Source organism: Hyaena hyaena, unplaced genomic scaffold, assembly GCF_003009895.1.
Source record: "Hyaena hyaena isolate Hyena2069 unplaced genomic scaffold, ASM300989v1 scaffold_71, whole genome shotgun sequence".
Classification (NCBI taxonomy): Eukaryota; Metazoa; Chordata; class Mammalia; order Carnivora; family Hyaenidae; genus Hyaena; species Hyaena hyaena.
Window position 1 is genome coordinate 3,796,505 of NW_024080704.1, and position 18,932 is coordinate 3,815,436.

Sequence of the window (18,932 nt, forward strand, 5' to 3'; positions counted from 1 at the left end):
CAGAATCCAAGCCTGGAGACCATATTGTAGCCAATGGCACTGGGTTTGTGAGTATATGTCAATTACAGCCCGTAGACTTCCACACGGGAGCAGGCAGAACAGACGCCAGATCTGAAGTCTGGTAGATGGGTAGATGCACTGATGTGCTGGTATATGTTGAAGAGCTGGCTTTCTGAATATAGGTCTGACACATGTGTTAGTTGATACACATGTTAAATTCATGCGTTGGGCAAAAGTGTAACTTGTTTGTCAATATGTGGGTAAATTGTTTGCTGAATAAATTTTGAATATTGGAAAAATCAAACTTTTTGTGCTTCTTCACAATATAAAAGTGGACATGACATAGTAGTCTGTTATTAGCATCTTCTTCATCTAAGTATAAACAACCAGCAAAACAATATATCAAACCCTAATTGGCAGCATTGGCCAATACTCATGGTGTAAATACCTGTAAAAATTCTCGCCATGGTTGATTTCAAGCTACCAAGGAACATGGAGTCAGCAAGAAATATGCAAGAACGCACTGCTGTATACTACAGCTTTTCTGCCATAGAGATGAAAAAATGTCAATCACATCAACAGGATAGATAATAAGAAAGGTGGTAAAGTACTTAGGAAGTGATGAGTTTTGAATATTTGCCACCTTTGCTTTAAGAAATAATATATATAACTCTAAATTAGACAATATGGTTATTTATTTTTGAAAGAGAGAGAGAAAGCAAGTGCATGAGAACACAAGCAGAGGAGGGGCAGAGGAAATGGGAGAGAAAATATCAAGCAGGCTTTATGCTCAGCACGGAGCCCAACTTTGGGCTTGATCTTGCGACCATGAGATGATAACCTGAGCTGAAATCAAGAGTCTGACGTTCAACTGAGTGAGCCACTCAGGCATCCCAACAATATGGTTTTTAATAGTGGCTATGTTTAAAAAACAGCTAATAAAATTTCTGTAGGGTTAATATTGTAATCCAATACAAGCTAGTTATTACACACCACTCATAGATGCCAAAACTATATAAATATAGGTTATTATTCATAATGCGACTTAATTTTTATTCTCAAGCTCAAATTGCCCTGAAAAGGCAAGTTTAAAAACAAAATGTTTTAGTCCTTTAATTTTACTCTGTTTGCTTTGATTGCACTGGGGCTTTTCTTTGAATATCTAAGCAACCGATTTCCAAATCTCTCTTAGGGTGCATAAGTGAGCAGATAATAATCTCAGCCATTATTTCTTGATTCTAGCTAGCTTTCCTTTCAAGAAGGTGACTTTTCACTGATGGCTCTTAAATTCTAGGAGTCCTTTATTGCATTCAGCTAGGTAGTATCTATAATCACTACTATCTATTATGTATTAGGTTGAGCAAGATGGAATCGCTGTTATCCAACCATTTTTGACCTAGAAAAAACAGTAATTTCATACACTTCACTCAAATATCTTTGCCCCAGTCAAACTGGTGCCGACGTTCCCTGTCATTTGTGTCTCTGTGTTCACACAATTTTTCACATCTGAAATAATCTTTCACCTCCCTTCTACTACTTCAAACCTCTCATCTTCAAAGACTTAACTCCTACTTTTACCTCTCCCACAAACATAGCCATGATCACTCAAATCTTCAGTAAGTAATTTTAAGCATACTCTCCCCTGACCTTTTGTGATACTTCTTTGTACACCACATAATTGAACACAATTATAATCTGTCTCATATTATTTGTATAGTTTCTCGCATTAGTCTTGTCTGTAACTAGACAGTCAATTCTCTGAGGGGAGAAACTATAAGTTTAAATTTCTTCTGTACCCTTTCAATGAATAATTGTGTGGAAAATCAATATGTCCTCTGGTATTTCAACTGATTTGGACTTACCATCCTTCAAAGTTGAACTTTTTTTAAAAAAATGTTTTTATTTATTTCTGAGAGAGAGAGAGAGAGAGAGACAGCGTTAGCAGGGAGGGTCAGAGAGAGAGGGAGAGACACAGAATCCAAAGCAGGTTCCAGGCTCTGAGCTAACTGTCAGCACAGAGCCCGATGCAGGGCTTGAACCCACAAACTGTGAGATCATGACCTGAGCCGAAGTCAGATGCTCATTCCACTGAGCCACCCAGGTGCCCCTCAAAGTTGAACTTAATTAAATCTAGGTTTATGTGGGTGTTTAAAACTTGAGCTTTGGAGTTAGGTAGACTTGGGTCTATTTCCTTGTCCTTTCAGTTATAAGCTGTATGTCTTGGGATAGTTACTAAAAACACAAACCCTTCTTTGCTCCTCTGTCAAATAGATAATGATGTCAACACCATTGGGTGATGTTAGGGCTATAGACTCTTTTTTGGAAATTTAATATAAATGTAATATAGTTTTAATATTTTGAGTGATTCTGGAAAAGGTAAGATTATCATTGTGTATGTCTGGCTTAAGAATGAAAAATATTGTTATAGTTATTTTTAAGGTAATGTTTTTTGGTTTGACTCAACTTTCCAATCTCCCAAATTGATACCTAAAAACGGCAGACAGATGGATAGATAGATAGATAGATGGTAGATAGATAGGCAGACAGATGGATAGACAGATAAATAGATAGATTTTGTGGGAGTGAAGGGCAAGATATTTTTAAAAGTTGAAACACACTGGATTTCTGTCTAGTTGAGTACACAGGAGGATATTGTGGCTCTTATTACCTAAGAACAAAACTCATAATTTTATCATTCTTGAACCTGGAGTTTTTGTTTGTTTTTCTTTTGTTTTGTTTTGATTTTTAGAGAGAGAGAGAGAGAGAGAGAGAAAGGGAAAGAGAGCATGCAAGCAGGGGGAGAGGGGTGGAGGGGGGAGAGAGGAGACTGAGAATGAATCCCAAGCAGACAACCTGCACAGCGAGGCTCCAGATGCTGGGCTTGATCTCATGACTCTGGGATCATGACCTGAGCTGAAACTAAGAGTCCAACATTCAACTGACTGAGCCACCCAGGCACCCCAAACCTGGAGGTTTTTGTACAGTAATAAGTGCCAGCATTTATTAAGAATTTACTATGTTCTAAAGACTTTGCTAAGTGTATTATCTTATTGTATTTATACAACAGCAATAAAGTATTTTCTATTATCCCTACTTCACAGATGAAAAAATATCTAATCTATCTTTTGTGATAGTGAGAAAAGTAACTAAATGAAGGCATTTGCAAAAATATGAGGAGAGCTTTAATGAACTATCTCTCACAGAGAGTGACTTTACAATAGTCACTAAATTTTAATTCAGCTTTCTAAAACTCTAGAATGTATTGCTGAAGGGCTATTAAGGGTTATTACCAATACTAGTAAAGTGAATCCAAAATGAACAAGGTATAATTTCTAAAGCAGTATATATACATGGAAAAAAATAAAGCTTTGTAATGACCATTGCTTCAGGGATAATGGTATATAGTCATTCACTCTTATTCTTCTTTTTATTGAACACATACTGTAGATGAGGCATACTTAAATATACCAGTCACCTCTTGTCCATTGAAAGAAGTTTAAATTATTGTATGAATGTTGATTAAGCTGATTACAAAATTTTGAAACACAATGGAACCCAAACTAGGGCCAATGCTCATTTCCTAAATGAACATTTTATGTGCAAACAAACAGCTGCTGGAATTCAACAGAATTTAAAGCAAGCTGTTTGTAAATTTTACTGACAGCTGTTTTTGGTGATTTTTGTCAACAGAATTTTCCTACTTTGAATCACAGCATTTTTTTATTATCGTGTCCACTCAAAGAATCACTTGCTTGCTTTAATCACGTTTACAGAGATTTATGACTTGATGCTTATTCAGTGGTAGAGCTTCTCAACACAAAATGTCAGTGAGCCTGTTATAAATTGCTTCTGGCGTTCCTACTCTATCTTTTATTTGGCTGGGAGTATTTCCACCTGAAAGTGATAAATTCCTGCTATAACCACTTTATGTGCTTCAGTAATTACACTGTACAGAAAAAGGGGGTTTCTACTGAGGTGTCTCCTTAAAAATAGCAAGCAATAAAAAGCAGTGGAATGGGCTGAACTCTGAAGTCTATTGAACAAAAAACAATGACCAGTGAAATATCTGTGTCAGGCTAAATTTGATAAATGGTCAGGAAATACAGAAGATACCAAAACCTTTAAAACCACTGCTGTAGGGACATATTAATGTAACTATGTCCTTAGACTAGTTACTTTTGAGACTGTGACAGAAAATTGGCAGATGCCCACAAGAATGGAGTTAACATTCTTTCAAACACCATCTCAAAATATCTAGATGCTTCTAGAGACTTGGGTAATTTTTCAGTAAATGTCAAGGTCTATGAGATGTTCAGACTGTGTCCCTAAGTGTAAGTCTGAGACAGCAGCATGTCAAAAAATTTCGGTATACTCCACTGCATCCAAAACTCGATCATGTGCCCAACTGTATCAATCAAGAAGAAACCCATATTGGTCATTATGGCATCCATGACTAGTGGGTGCTGATTAGTTTTGGTCTAAACTAGTTAAATTTGGTCTAAATTAGTTTGGTCTAAACCAAACTTTTTTGTTTGGTTCATATAACCTATCTATAGCACACAGAACAAAGTTACTGTTTCTAATTGCTGAGGATTTTTTGCTCTTAGAGAGGATGAACAAAATGTTGTAAATAAAGATCTCCAAGTTAATAGAACAAACACTATAAAGATTTTTTATTAGCTAGTACCAACATCATGCCATGAATGGTGTTAGAAATCCAGTGGACACTTCATTTGAGATGATACTGAAAGAGATTATGATCATTAAACAAAATTCAAGCTTCCTTTCAGAATTGAGTCATATTTGCAAAGGGGTTGCTCCAGCAAGTATTTCTGATCCAACAGTCATGAAATAAGTGGCTCCTTCTTACTCAGAATATGCACTCTTTCTTAAGAGAATTTAAATGATTTTCTTTTACTGTTTATTTATTTTGAGAGAGAGAGAGAGAAAAAGAGCAAATGAACATGGGGGGAGGGGCGGAGAGAGAGGGAGACACAGAATCTGAAAGCGGGCTCCAGTCTCCGAGCTATCAGCACAGAGCCGGACGTGGGGCTTGAACTCATGAACCCGCGAGATCATGACCTGAGCCAAAGTCAGACACTTCACCGACTGAGCTTCCCAGGCTCCCCTCTTATGAGAATTTTAAAGCAAGTATAACTGGCTTAGTACAGGTCAATAATGCCAGAACTAGTCCTAAAATTGGGGGAAAATGTATTCAATGCTTACTGTGAATTAAGCTTTGATGTATGTGTTAAAGCTCAGTCCAGTTCATCATGAAGAGATTTCCCTTGGTTGGGCTGCACTACTAGTTTAGAACATTTTCACAATTTGTAATTCTTTTCTCACAACAACCCTACCAGTGTGAGGTTGGGAGATGTTAATCTTAAATTTACAAGAGATGAAACTAAGTTCCAAAACAAGTTAAACAACGGGCCCTTGGGTACAATCATAGGAAATGGCAGGGCTTGGTTTATAACCCAGTTCTGCTTCACTCAGAGCTCTATGCACTTAATCATTATGCCACATTGGATTCCAGAAAAAATAGCACAGAGCTTATGACTTTAACTTAGGTTAAGAGCATTTTCACTCAGGAAGGCTAGGTGAGTCAAATGTAGAGAGTGCAGACCACACTCCTGGATGCTGTGGAGGTCTGTTCCATTCAATTGTTCTTTATCAGTTGTTCTCAAACTGCATTTGGGCAGGGGGGGGGTGGTCTATGTTTCATAGAGGTCCTGGCAAACAAAATTTATACGTGAAAAAGAGAATGCACCCAAAAGAGTCACAGCATTTGATTCTATCGTATGACACCATAATTAAAAGCCAGAGAAGAATTTGGGTACGTGCTGAATTTGTGAGGTAGCTTCACATTCCCAAACGAGAAGAGCCTTGGTATTATGTTTGTCCTGTTTTGCTTGTTAAATATGTTTATCCAAGTGCATATGAGGGAAATTTACTATGTGAAAGCCTTCACAACACAACAGAAGAAAGAAATTAACATTTAGACAGTTTGTTTTCCACAAACTGTGATATTGAGCCTGAAGATCAGGAAAGAGACCAGACCAAGATGCCTTTGGAGTATAAGCAGCACTACAGATGGTAATCAATGCAGTTGGAAAGGGCATGAAGAGAGAAGGATATGTAAACAGGCTAAAGCAAGCCGATTTGTCTGCCTCAGAATGCCCATAGGACCCAAATGTTACACTGGGTGGGCTGAATAATTTTGGAAGAGTCTAAGGTCCTGCTTAGCTGGAAGAGAACAGACTAGGAGCAAAATGGAGAAACAAACCTAAACTCTGATGTACTTGGGAGGTCCTTGTAGGACACGAAAAGGGAATTAAGACATTCAGTCCCCTTTAAAGTGAAGACAGGATACTGCTAATGCCTAAGCTAAGGCTTTACCAAAACCCCATAGATGGACTGGATTTTCCTGGGAAGTTGTTCTCTGGAAGCACAGTTCCAGGATTTTAGGCATTCTTGGTGTACCTCATCCTGGATTGGCCCATGTTTTGTACACACACATAAATGCACATGGGAGAATGCACTGGCTCTTAAAATCCAGGATCCAAGGCTGGGAGGAAAGGTTGATGCAAAAACATATGCCATCCCACCTCACACCTATCAGAATAGCTAACAGCAAAAACAGAAGAAAATATAAGTGTTGGTAAGGATGTGGAGAAAAAGGAACTCTCATGCACTGTTGGTGGAAATGCAAATTGGTGCAGCCACTGTGGAATACAGTATGAAGTTTTCTCAAAAAATTAAAAACAGATTTATCATGTGAACCAGTAATTCCACGAGTGGCTATTTAACCCAAAGAATACAAAGACACCAATTAGAAAAGATATATGCACCCCTATGTTTATTGCTACATTATTTGCAATAGCCAAAATAGCCAAGTGTCCATCCATAGATGAATGTATAAAGATCTATCTATCTATCTATCTATCTATCTATCTATCATCTCTACCCACACACAGTATAATACTACTAAGCCATAAAAAGAAAAAGAATGAAATCTTGCCATTTGCAACAGCATGGATGTATCTAGAGGGTATAATGCTAAGTGAAATCAGTAAGTCAGAGAAAGATAAATACCATATGATTTTAGACATATGTGGAATTTAAGAAACAGAAAAAATGAACACAGGAAATAAGATAGAAACCAAGAAATAGTCTTATAAATAGAGAACTGCTAGTTACCAGAGGGGAGGTGGATGGGTGAAATAAATGAAGGAGATTAAGAGTACACTAATTGTGATGAGCACTGAATAATGTACAGAATTGTTGAATCACTATATTGCACATTTGGAACTAATAAAACACTGTGCTAATTATACTGGAATTTAAAAAGAAAGGTAAAGTGGGGTGCCTGGGTAGCTCAGTTGGTTGAGTGTCTGAGTCTTAATTTTGGCTCAGGTCATGATCCCAGCATTGTGGGATTGAGTACTGACTGAGTCAAGACTCAGCACTGAGCGTGGAACATGCTTGGGATACTCTCCCCCCCTCCCACGCCCCCCGCCACTCCTCTGCCCCCCTCTTTCCTGCTTGTGCGCTTTCTCTCTCTAAAAAAAAATTTTTTTTTAAGTAAAGGTAAAAGCATCAGCCACTTGTGCTAACAGAGCAGGGCTGGAGGAAGGTAATGGAAGGGGAAGTTGCAGATGGAAGAGTAACCTTGCTTATTCTCTTGATGAGTTTACTATGACTGCCATCAACCAGCTGCTGAGAATTTCATGAGATTTGGTGAGAGGTGATGAGGCAATGGCAGAAGGAAAGAAGAGGAAGCTAGTGGGAGAAAGACCTCATTGTCCCTGCACAACTCATTTAATAGCGCTATACAAATAGGTCAGTAACAACTGTTTGGTCCAAAGTGTGAAATTTGCATTTACTCTGATCAGTTATGTCCTAATTACAAAAGCATCTGATAAAATTATTCAGTGTTATTCTGTGGTAAGTAAAACATTAATAGTACCAGTTATGTATGTCTCTTTTTCTCTCTCTCTCTCAAACATAAAAATTTTAAAAAAAAGAAAACCAGTACTGGTTATATATGTAATCATCTTCATATTAGCTACCACTTATTGAGCACTTATGATGTAGGTGATTTTACATTTATCTCATATAATAATCCTTTAGATCTATGGAATAAGTATTCCCACTTTACAGATAGGGAAACTAATGTTCAGAGGACTTAAGATCTGATTTAAATCACAAAATTATTTAGCAGAGGAAGTGGGATTAGAAGTAGGTATGTCTGGCTCCTGAAATCCCCAATTTACTCCATTATATACCACAGTATCTCCAAGTGTATGTAACGTTTTAAGTTTTCTAGAGTTTGATTTCTCTGAAGCTCTGCAAAGAGTAAGCAATGGTTTAACAGAGTTAATAATCAAAATCAATTTCTTGACTACCTGTGAGTTTAAGAAAAAAAATTTGGTTAGTTTAATACGCTATTACAGGTCAGTAAAAATACCCTCTAAGATCTTCCTTAGTTTTTTTTTTTTTTTCCCCCTATTCTGTTTCTACTAACCAAGTGGTTATGTTATTTGGAAATGTTTTAGATGGCTACAGTGTAGCCTAAGGACTAGAGGGGACTTGGGTGGACACATGGATACCAGCCAGCAGGCTAAGGCAACAATCTAGGTAAAAGTGAGACAAGGGGCCTGTGGTGGAGTGAAGACAGAAAGAAGTGGGTAGATATGAGAATAAGTCAGAGGGGAAATGCAATGATTTGGCAGTGGATTGGACGGGGAGGGTGAAGGGTGCTCAGTAGGTGTTATCCATAAAATATGGCGAGTAATGAAAGATCCTTGTGTGGATCTGATGAAGTTTTGGGGTGATGGTGGAGTGGTTCAAAGCCAAAGGCCAAGAAAGAATTCTTGAAGACATCTTTGGTGCCAAAAGGTGATTTTATTAAAACATGGGGACAGGACCCATGGTCAGGAAGAGTTGCACTGGAGTCCTGACAGGTAACTCATTATATACTCTCAGATTGGAAGTGGGTCAGGCATAGAATAAGTCTCTAAGGAATTTTGGAAGCAAGGTTCCTAGGACCTTGAAGGGCTAGCTATTTCTAGGGAAACACTGCTTATTACCATTTAATAAATCCTCAGTTAGGAGACCCTTTAGATATATTGGGGGGAGGCATAAGCTTGGAGTATGATTGCCAGCATGTTATCTTGGGGCAGTTTAGATAAAGAAAGTTGACTTACAGGATCTTTGAGGTTGAGCTTATGTTAAGCTACGGTTCTCTTTTGCCCCCACCAAAGTGTCGTCTTTGAGGCAGCTGAGCTCCTAGAGGGAGGTCACTCTGCCAGTTTTCAAGACTTGTCAATGGTCAGTAAGGGAATTTATTTTTTCATTTGCCTTAGTTTTTCACATTACCACGGCAAGCACAGTAACACTTTTCCTTTGTTCTTGGGTAGCCAGGAATGTCCAAGGAGTATCACACACATTCCACCTGTGCTTGGGAATGGGGCGGGGTGGATGCCAGCCTGGTTTTTGCTCTCAGCTTTCCCCAAGCTCCCTCATCAGATCTTTAACAAACCAAAAAACTTGTAAAAGGTGGAGGGGGGAGGGTGAGACAGTTACTTTCTCAGAAGTAAAGAAGGTGGCACATTCAGTGTCAGGACCAAAGCTTTTCCCAGTTCTAAGGTAGTCAAAACTGCATTCTTTAGAGATTCCCCTCTACTAAAAGTTCCTTGGTTTGTGATTTTCCATCAGTCGCGTCCAGAGGTCCCTAAAACCAATGGTTCAGAAAAGTAAAGGACTTGCTTTTTCTCACCTTTATCCCTCCAAGAGGCCTGGACCCGCCCCCTTTCCCGCCAACTGCAGGCCCCGCCCCTCCCGGCCCCGCGCTCTGGACTTTTGGCGCGTTTCCGGGGCCCCGCCCCCCCAGCGTCCGGCCCGCCCAGAACCTGGGACCGTTCGGGCTGGGGTCGGGTGTGAGGCCTGCGGCGTCTCAGTCGTCGCCCAAGCCCTCGCGTCTCAAACTCTGGGAGGATCTCTTCCGGCGAAGGGAGGGCGATGCCGGGGAATCGGCAGCCGAGGGTCCGGTCTGGGAACGAGCCTCGTCCCGCGCCCGCCATGGAGCCCGAGGGGCGCGGAGCCTGGGCCCACAGCCGCGCCGCGCTCGACCGGTTGGAGAAGCTGCTGCGCTGCTCGCGATGGTAAAGACGGACCCTCGGCGGGTTGCCGCGAGGGCGGGGGAGGGGATCTTTTCAAACCCAGGCTTCCTCCTTCCATTCCCGCTCCGCAGTCGGGTGGGCGAGCGGACTTTGTACCTGCCTAGGGATCTGATGTCAGTTGTCCCCTCCCTCGCCCCCACCTCATCCTTTCCGCGCGGCTTGCCTTTTCTTTATCAAACCCGACTAAGATGGTAGTTGCCGAACTTTTAGCGGGCCCAGGACGCGTCTGGAGGTGTGGTTAAAAATGCAGATTTCAGGCCCCGCCTCCAGACTTTGAATCTGTGGGGCTGGGGTGGGGCTAAGGTATTGGCCCTTTTTACAGGGCCCTGGATCCTTCTAGAGCCTAGGGCTGCGAACTTTGAAGGGGCCCGCTAAGTTTCAAACAGCTGTCACTCATTGCCAAGCTGCCTCTTTGATCTTACTTCGTTGCAGCTCTTTCTAGGTAGAGGAGAGAGTTTTGGGGACCCTTGCTGGAGGTAGATTGAAGATGGCAGTGTGATGGACACAGCCATTCTATTTGTCATTCAGTTTCTCATTTCCTTGGTTTAGTCAAAAGGCTGTAATCGCTTGGGGTTCCAGCTCTTAGAGATGCTATTTATTATCATTTTTTGCTTCTTATTTTCCTTCATGCTGTTGCACCATGGGAGCCCTCTCCCTTCAAGTTTTCATTATATCTGAAGACATCATTTTCATGACTGGTACTCCGTGCTTTTCCTGTAGCTTTTCCTAGTATACAAACCAAGGAGGTTTATAAAACCCAAGAAGAGCTTGTTACCCTTTTCGTTTCTTCCAAAAGCATTGATTGAGCACCTGCTGTGTGCACAGCTCGGTATTTCTGCATCCATATCACTCAGGCAGGTTTTCTCTCTGCTTGTAGCTGTCCTGACTGTATTTCTTTTTTGGACTTTGTTTTGAATCTCCGATTTCCAACCTGCAGAACTTAACATAAAGTACACGTTACAGCAGCTTTTTTCTTTAAAAATGAGGCGGACTTAACTGTCACCGAGTTTTGCACTTATATTTGGTTTTACAAAAACTTAAAAAAAATCACTGCACTCCTTAGAAAAGTGGCACTTTTGCTAGGATACATGGAGACGTTCTGAATTGTGTGTGTTTTTTCATAACACAGGGGTCCTCCATCTGAGAATGAGAAATTTATTTTTTTTTAATATTTTTATTTATTTCTAGGAGAGAGAGAGAGAGAGACAGCGTGAGCAGGGGAGGGTCAGAGAGAGAGGGAGACACAGACTCTGAAATAGGCTCCAGGCTCCGAGCTGGCAGTCAGCACAGAGCCCGACGCGGGGCTCGAACCCACGACCCGCGAGATCATGACCTAAGCGAAAGTCGGACGCTTAACCGACTAAGCCACCCAGGCGCCCCTGAGAATAAAAAATTTAAACCTAGCTCTCCTAGTTGCTATAATGGAAGCAATTATAATCAAACCCTAGTAGTTAAACAAAACTTAGACTTTCAGATGGGACATTTCTGTTTGGAAGGTACTAGGGCAGCAGCGTAGTGCTTCACTTAGAGTGTAGTCAGGATGGCTGAGTTCACGTTCCAGCTTTGACATTATGGCTCCGGTCACTTACGTATTTATTAAAATTTAAAAAAAAAATTATTTTGAGAGAGAGAATGCAAGAGTTGGGGAGAGAGGCAGAGAGAGGGACAGAGAATCCCAAGGAGGCTTGTGCTGTCAGCATAGAACCCTGTGGTGGGGCTTGATCCCAAGAACCTTTTGAACATGACCTGAGCTGAAATCAGGAGTCAGACGCTTAACTGACTGAGCCACCTAGGCACCCCATGGCTCAAGTAATTTAACTTCTGTGCCTCAGTTTCTCCATCTGAGTGATAATAGTGCTCTGCTCATCCACCTATGAGGATTCATTACTAATAGAAGGTATTGAACACCTGCAGAGTGCTATTTTGGCATTGAGGATTCGTTAGTGAACAAAGTAGACAACAACTTCAGTCCTTAGGAAGCTAACATTCTGTGGGAGGGAGGAAACTAAATGAAAATATAGGTGTAAAGTGTTCAGTATGGTGGTTGTTATAGAATAAGTGATAAATAATATCTGTCATAAAAATACAGAAAAGCATAGCCGGCTTGCTGAGTGGTTTGGGGAAGGCAAACTAAGTGATTTATAAGAAAAAGAATAAGAATAATCCATAGGTTGTCGTGAAATCTAATACAGCCAATTTCACTTAAAAATTTTTTTTAACGTTTATTTTTGAGAGAGAGGTAGAGTGGGGGGGGGGGGGCAGAGAGAGCGAGTGAGACAGAATCCAAAGCAGGATCCAGGCTCCAAGCTTCGAACTGTTAAAGAGTCTGTTGCAGGGCTCAGACCCACGAACTGTGAGATCATGACCTGAACTGAAGTCAGACGCTTAACCAACCAACGCTTGAGCCACCTAGGTGCCCCCCCAATTTCACTTTTTATCCCCTGCCAAATAGTTTTCTAGTTTCTAACCAAAGTGAGCAGACAATAAGAGCCAGAGGGCTGAAAGTAGACATCAGTAACTAGGTCCAGACTTTTATTACATCTTATATTGTTGGCTGGAGTATAATACTGAAATCCAGTGAATCTTCTTAAAAAATTAATATATGAACCACGGATGGAATAACTAAATCTCAGTAGTGTCTTTGAAGATTTTAAACTAGAGCTTGGCAAACTTTTTCTGTAAAGAGTCATATAGTAACCGTTTTAGCCTTTGCTGACCACCATCTGTGTTCTTACTATTTTTTGTCTTACAACCCTTAAAAACATAAGAAGTTTTCATGTACAGAAGGCTGTACAGAAACAGTCTACTAACTTGATTTGGTGCTTAAGCTAAAGTTTGCTAAACTGTTCTAACAGGCCTTAAGTTTAAAAATCCTCAGTGTAAAATTTTATACGACATGGGGTTTAATATTTAGAAATGATTTTGCATTCCTGTCGGTGTCTCTACGTTTTGGCACTGTCTGTAGTATGTAGACCGTGGCCTGTTGCTTCTTACCAGGGAAAATAACCCCTTTTTTCCCCACCGGTGCCTTTCGCTGGAGCTGCCTGACACCATTGCTTGAAAGGAGCAACTCAGGATGGTCTTTTTCTTGCTTTGTTACCTACGGTTCCTGGCAGTGTCCTATTATTTGAAATTGTGTGTCAGTATGCCCTTTTACAGATTTTCAGAGTTCTACCCAGTGGACCAGTGATTACCCCGATTACCCTCACATTCAGCTTGCAGCTGTCATCTATATTGTGTTCCCAGGTGTCACCTGTCTTAAGTAGCATATTGATTGATCTGTTTTACAGGAAGCATTGCTTGTGGGTGAGGGTGGATTGGCTACATTATAGGGCATCGTTTCTTGACCTTTAACATAAGTATGACTCCAAGGTGCAGCTGATGAAATTTTTCAAGAGGCCAGATGTGACATTTGTGTTAGGTCCCAGCCTCACAACCAGATAGAAGCTATTTAAAGATTTGGAAAAATGAGACAGGAAGCTCGTATCATTTGAGAGGGTGACAGAAAACATAGTAATAATGTGTTCCTAAAGGAAGTAGGAAAAAATAATAAGAGCTGTAATGTAAAAGACCGGGTGACATATGACACTATTTTGTGAATTAAAATAATTAGGTATCTCTTGACATTTGTGTGCGTGTTGACCTCTACTGTAGTGTGATTTGGAGTTCTGGCACTTTTTTAAATCAACGTTTAGTGAAAAGTAAAAAAGCAATCGTGGTGACTTTTAGCATAGATGATTTTATTTTTCTAAATTATCTTTTGTCATTTTAAAGGCAATCAAGATTGTTTTCTTTTACAGCATTGCTTAGTGGTTACGAGCATTAATTTTGAACTCTGGCTTCAAATCCTGTTTTAGTGATTTTGAGTAAATTATTTTATCTTGCATGTTTCCTTTTCTCATTTGTGAAATGAATAGTAGTAGTTTCTGTCTTAAGAGGTTGTTATCTGAATTAAATGAGTTAATATTTGTAAGATACTTAGAGCAGTGCCTATTATGTTCTATGTGCTATATGGATGTTTGTAAAGTAAAGGATAGACTTCCTGACCCCAGCTTTAAACTTCTGTCTTCATTAACTTTGAATGTTCAGAAGCACTTTAATAGGCCAGTGATCCTTAAGTGGGATGATTACTCCTTTGGCTTGCTCTGGTGCTGGTTCTTCATTAGGACCATAAATGAGGCACCACATTAGGGGTGACATGGTGAGACATTTTCTACCTTTAAGGAGCACATGCTTAACAGGGATAAAATGCACACAGAGTTCAGGATAAATTTTGATGAAGGCCAAGGAGATGTAGAGAAGAGTACTTGGATGGTGCCAGTGGAGGAAAGCTTCATGGCTTTTGAATTGGGCCTTGGAAAGAGTTTCACAGATGGAGACTGGTGGAGTATGCTAATCGCAGTAGGCTAAAACGTACTGTAGAATAAAGGGAAAGTGAGTTAGATGGGCAGAGAGTTAAGAAAGGGTCATATCAGAGAGTGATTGGTAGCCTAACAACTGACTATTCAATTGGTTCACATAGTTCCTAAGTAGAACAATATGTGTAACTTTCCTGAACTTTGATGTCTTATCTATAAGAGGAAAATGGACAAAGGGCTTTCTAAGGCTCCCTCTAGTTCTGCATATTCCATATTTTAACATACATCCAGAAAAGGCACAGTCATTGGTGTTCAGATGTATCATGTATCCCTTTTAAATGTAGGATTTATTTACTTATATGGTATTTTGATTCTTTGATACACATTTCATAAAGACAGGTACACATTTCATACAGACAGGTTCACATTTGTAGCCACAGTGCTGAACATGTAGTTTCTTAGTGTTGGTTAAATTAGTGCATGAAAGAATTTAGGTTAAGTTAGGATCACATTTAAGTAGGCTTTACAAGTGGAAATACCAGAAGGACCTTGTTAATTCACTTGACTCACCCAGAATCCTCCATAGGTTCCTGGGGTTAGTTACCCATAGCAAACAATGACTAGGGTCTTAGAGCAGATGTAGAAGGTAGAGGTCTTTCCCCTTTGGAGGTAGAGCTAGAACCACAGACCCATTATAGGCCTCCATGTACCTGGTCTTCTGTAGTGCTTGTGACTCCCAGAGAAACTTAACTGAGGCATTGAGCACCTGTTCCCCATAGCATTGGGGATGGTTGTACAAGTGAAGTTCTTGTTATTTGAGCCTGGGACTTTGAGGAGAGATTTTAGGCTGGGAGTGCACTTTTAACAGTCCTCTGCTTTAGATGGCTTGAAGGCATAGTTCTGGAAGTGAGCAGGGAAGAGAACATAAAGAGCCTTAAAACTCAACATTTGAACATTAGGTAGAAAAGGTAAAGTTAAGGACAGTTACTTAGATACTGTTTTGCTTTGGAAGAAAGGGAATAGAGGACACATAACCAGAAGTATTTGAGGAAGGTATGCAGAATATTCTCTGTGCTTATCTGTCTCATAACAGTAGATCCTATTATAATCAGTCATTAACAGACAGAATCCTGTTGCCCATTTGGCTTTTGGGATATTGACTCATTGACTTATTCAATATTTATAAACACTAAAAAATTAGACATAATTAAAAAAAATTCCCATGTGATTTACTTGAATCTGGCATACAAAATAACTACACAGAATAAGATGCTTTTGTGTCAGTATTCATATCCCTTACCTAACAGTTTTATTTCTTCTAAAGATAAATATGTTTAATTGGCTTGAAAAACCTGTGCATTTTGGTGTTAAATGTGTTGACCCACACTTAAAAGTTACTTGGCGATTTTCAAAAATGTAAGAGCACTGTGGTAGCTATCTTGCCTAATGTTAAATAGCCGTTTATCTCAGTAAGCTTAGGAAGCCATTCTGTTAAAAAATAGGTCTGCCTCAGTATTGTAATCTCAACTGAATTTACTTTCCCTTTCTTCTTTGCAAATAAATTTTTATATCAATAGGCCCTTTTAAAAAAAAAAATTGTTTGTTCTCACTACTTAGTTCTTCCCTAAGTTATAATCCTCTGGCTGTGCTGATCTTTCCAAATCAGCTACATGTAAAGTAACAGAAGTATGACTGCTGATGGGAAAAAGTAGAGTAGCTGAATTTTCAAGGTACAAAAATCTTGTTACCATGCAAATGTCTTCTCTTATTCTTCTGGATTTTTTTCTTTCTAATATATATGTATATCCAACAAAGAATAGGGTAAAGATAAAATAGAATTCTTAATATAAATTCATTTTTTATGTACTCTTCCATTTGCTTCATTCACTAAGGATTTATCAAAATTCTGCTGTTCATATAGCACCATGCTAGAGAGGTAATGGTGTGTTGGGGAGCTCAGAAAAAAATAAAAGTCAAGATCTCTTGTTTGTAGGGCTAGAGTCTACTTGGAAACCAGGGGTTGGGGGGGATAAGGAATCAAGCAGATAAAATACAAAATAATTTAGCTTTCAGCATTGATTTCCAGAGCTCCAAATAGATGCTGTCTTTCTGGAACTTGAGAGCATTTTGTAATTCTCTTAAGTCATATACTAACTTTGCTTATCAGATTACCTAGTTAGATTATAAACCCTTAGTGTAAGTACAGATTGTATTGCAGTCAACCTTGTGTTCTTTATATGTCTGGTGCAAGGTACAGATTTTGCATAAGTGATGGTATGGAAACTAAAATCCAAGAATTTCTGTGCTTTGTTTAGTGTCATTTTTATTATGTCATCCTGGATAATATTTGGATAATGTGTTGGGCTTAGTTTTGGCGGTTGGGGGGAGGACGTGTAGTCTAGGCTGGGGAGAACCGTCTGAGCAGTTGTGGGCTTGGTTTTGGATCTTGGGTATTATTTGAGAAATATTACAGACACTGGCCTGCTGAGAACACAGAGTTTTGTGGATGAGCAGTGCAAGAAGAGTTTGCTTGCTTTGGAGCTACTGGTTGTGAAGAACTTTCTAATACTAAGTTTTTCAAAATTGAAATAATACGTGCATTAAAATATCAAGGTATATGGTGATTAAATATTCAAGGGAGTAACAGGTGAGCCTGAATCCTTTTCTTTAAGAACCACTATGAGCAATACATTGCGTGCCCTTTAAGAGGTTTTCTGTGTTTATGTGAGCATTGTAAGCTTCAGATGAGAAGATACTATACATCAGGAAGATGTATCATGATTTATTTAACCATTTCCTTGTTGGTTAAAATTTTGATTGTTTAGACTAGATTGTTTCTGGTCTTTGGCTATAATAAGCTGTGCTAGAATGAATATCCTTGTCAATGGCCTTTAAAAATTTTTAGTTAAAATTATTCATGAACAGAGCGCCTAGCTGGCTCAGTCAGTGGAGCCTGCAACTCTTGATCTCAGGACTGTGAGTGAGTTCAAGCCCCGTGTTGGATGTAGAGAGTACTTAAAAATAAAATCTTTAAAAGCAAATAATGCATGAACATAGTCAACAAAGTCAAAGTCAAAGACATAATGAAAACATTCTTTTGCTTCATCTACTCCAGATATATACAACTTCTTTCATCTTTTAGTTCTTCATGGTTTACATCTACATTTCCGAATAATACGTTTCTATTGCTGCCTCTTAATTTTTTCTATTTAGACATTATTTATAACTTTGTAACTTCCTGCACTAAAAGATGAATTTTCTTACTATTATCTATTAACTTCCTACAGTGGAAGGTGACTGGGTATAAAATTTGAAGTACAAAATAATTTTAAATCATGATTCTGAATGCTGGGCATCCCTTATCACTCTTGAGATGTCATATGCTGTTCTGAATCCTTAAAAAAATACATAAATGTATATCTGTATATATGTGTGTATATGCATACATATACATACATACACATAAGAATTAAAACTAAAAACACGACATTTTAGTTTTAATTCTTAATCTCTGGAATCTCTTTATTATCCTGTCTAGATAGACATCTTTGGTATTTTAGAGTTTCAGTTTTGCAAGCATCTGAATATCTCTGACAGATAAATTCCTGACACGGGAATAGTTGAATTCAAAGTGGGTGCATTTAAAATTTTGATAGTTATTGTCTGGTTGTAATAAAAATTGTTTTCTTCCAGAGTACTTCTCTGCTAAGCTCTAGACATTGTCTGAAAGCCTAGCTTTGACAGAGATCATTGCCACTCTTTATCTGCTCTTTAAGCTCTTCATTAACAATTTTTTGAACTTGACACCACACCTCTTCCTCCCACTCTTGGGTATAACACCCTTCTCCCTGCTCCTTCCACTAAACACGTGTACATACTTTTCTGCACATGCACATACTTCTCCGTCAGTCTTCCAGTGTCCTTCCTCATCTGTTAACAGCAACAAAAAATATATTTTAGCTCACAAATTAGAATAATTAGTACAATTGATCAGTTATTCATATATACTAGGTTCATTGCTAATCACTCTGTAGCATCTCATTGCTAGGGTGAAGGGTCAGAACCATAGATAACAGGTTCAGAGTCATCATAGAAAGGAAATTTAAGTGTAGAAATAAAAACAAGGCATTGAGTTGACTACTGCCGTAGAAAGCCAGAAGACCGTGAACTGCATCCTTGGGGTAAGCCTACAATTGAGAGACAGGAAAAGAAGCAGCTAATGGAATGCTGAAATAGGCAGATAAATGTGCTATAAGAAAATGAAAACTCAACAGAAGGAAAGGTTTCAGGAAAGAAGGTGAGGTCAATGTTACCTCACAGAGAAGTCTGGGAAAACGAGGCCTAAAAATGCTTTGGAGAACAGTTTCAGCAGAGTTGGGAGTTCAAGCTA

At 39.2% G+C, this 18,932-nt stretch overlaps 1 protein-coding gene across 2 annotated transcripts in view; it reads left to right on the forward strand.

The window, feature by feature from the left end:
* BARD1 (BRCA1 associated RING domain 1) overlaps positions 1 to 18,932 on the forward strand; it is a 171,490-nt gene that overhangs the window by 71,948 nt on the left and 80,610 nt on the right. The window contains exon 1 of one of the 2 annotated variants that reach the window (XM_039233207.1): positions 9,917 to 10,166. The exons of the other annotated variant lie outside the window; for it this stretch is intronic. Coding sequence (XP_039089138.1) covers positions 10,024 to 10,166 — 143 coding nt within the window. The 5' untranslated portion in view covers positions 9,917 to 10,023. Of the gene's footprint in view, positions 1 to 9,916; positions 10,167 to 18,932 lie in introns of those variants that run through there. 2 annotated transcript variants of the gene reach the window in all.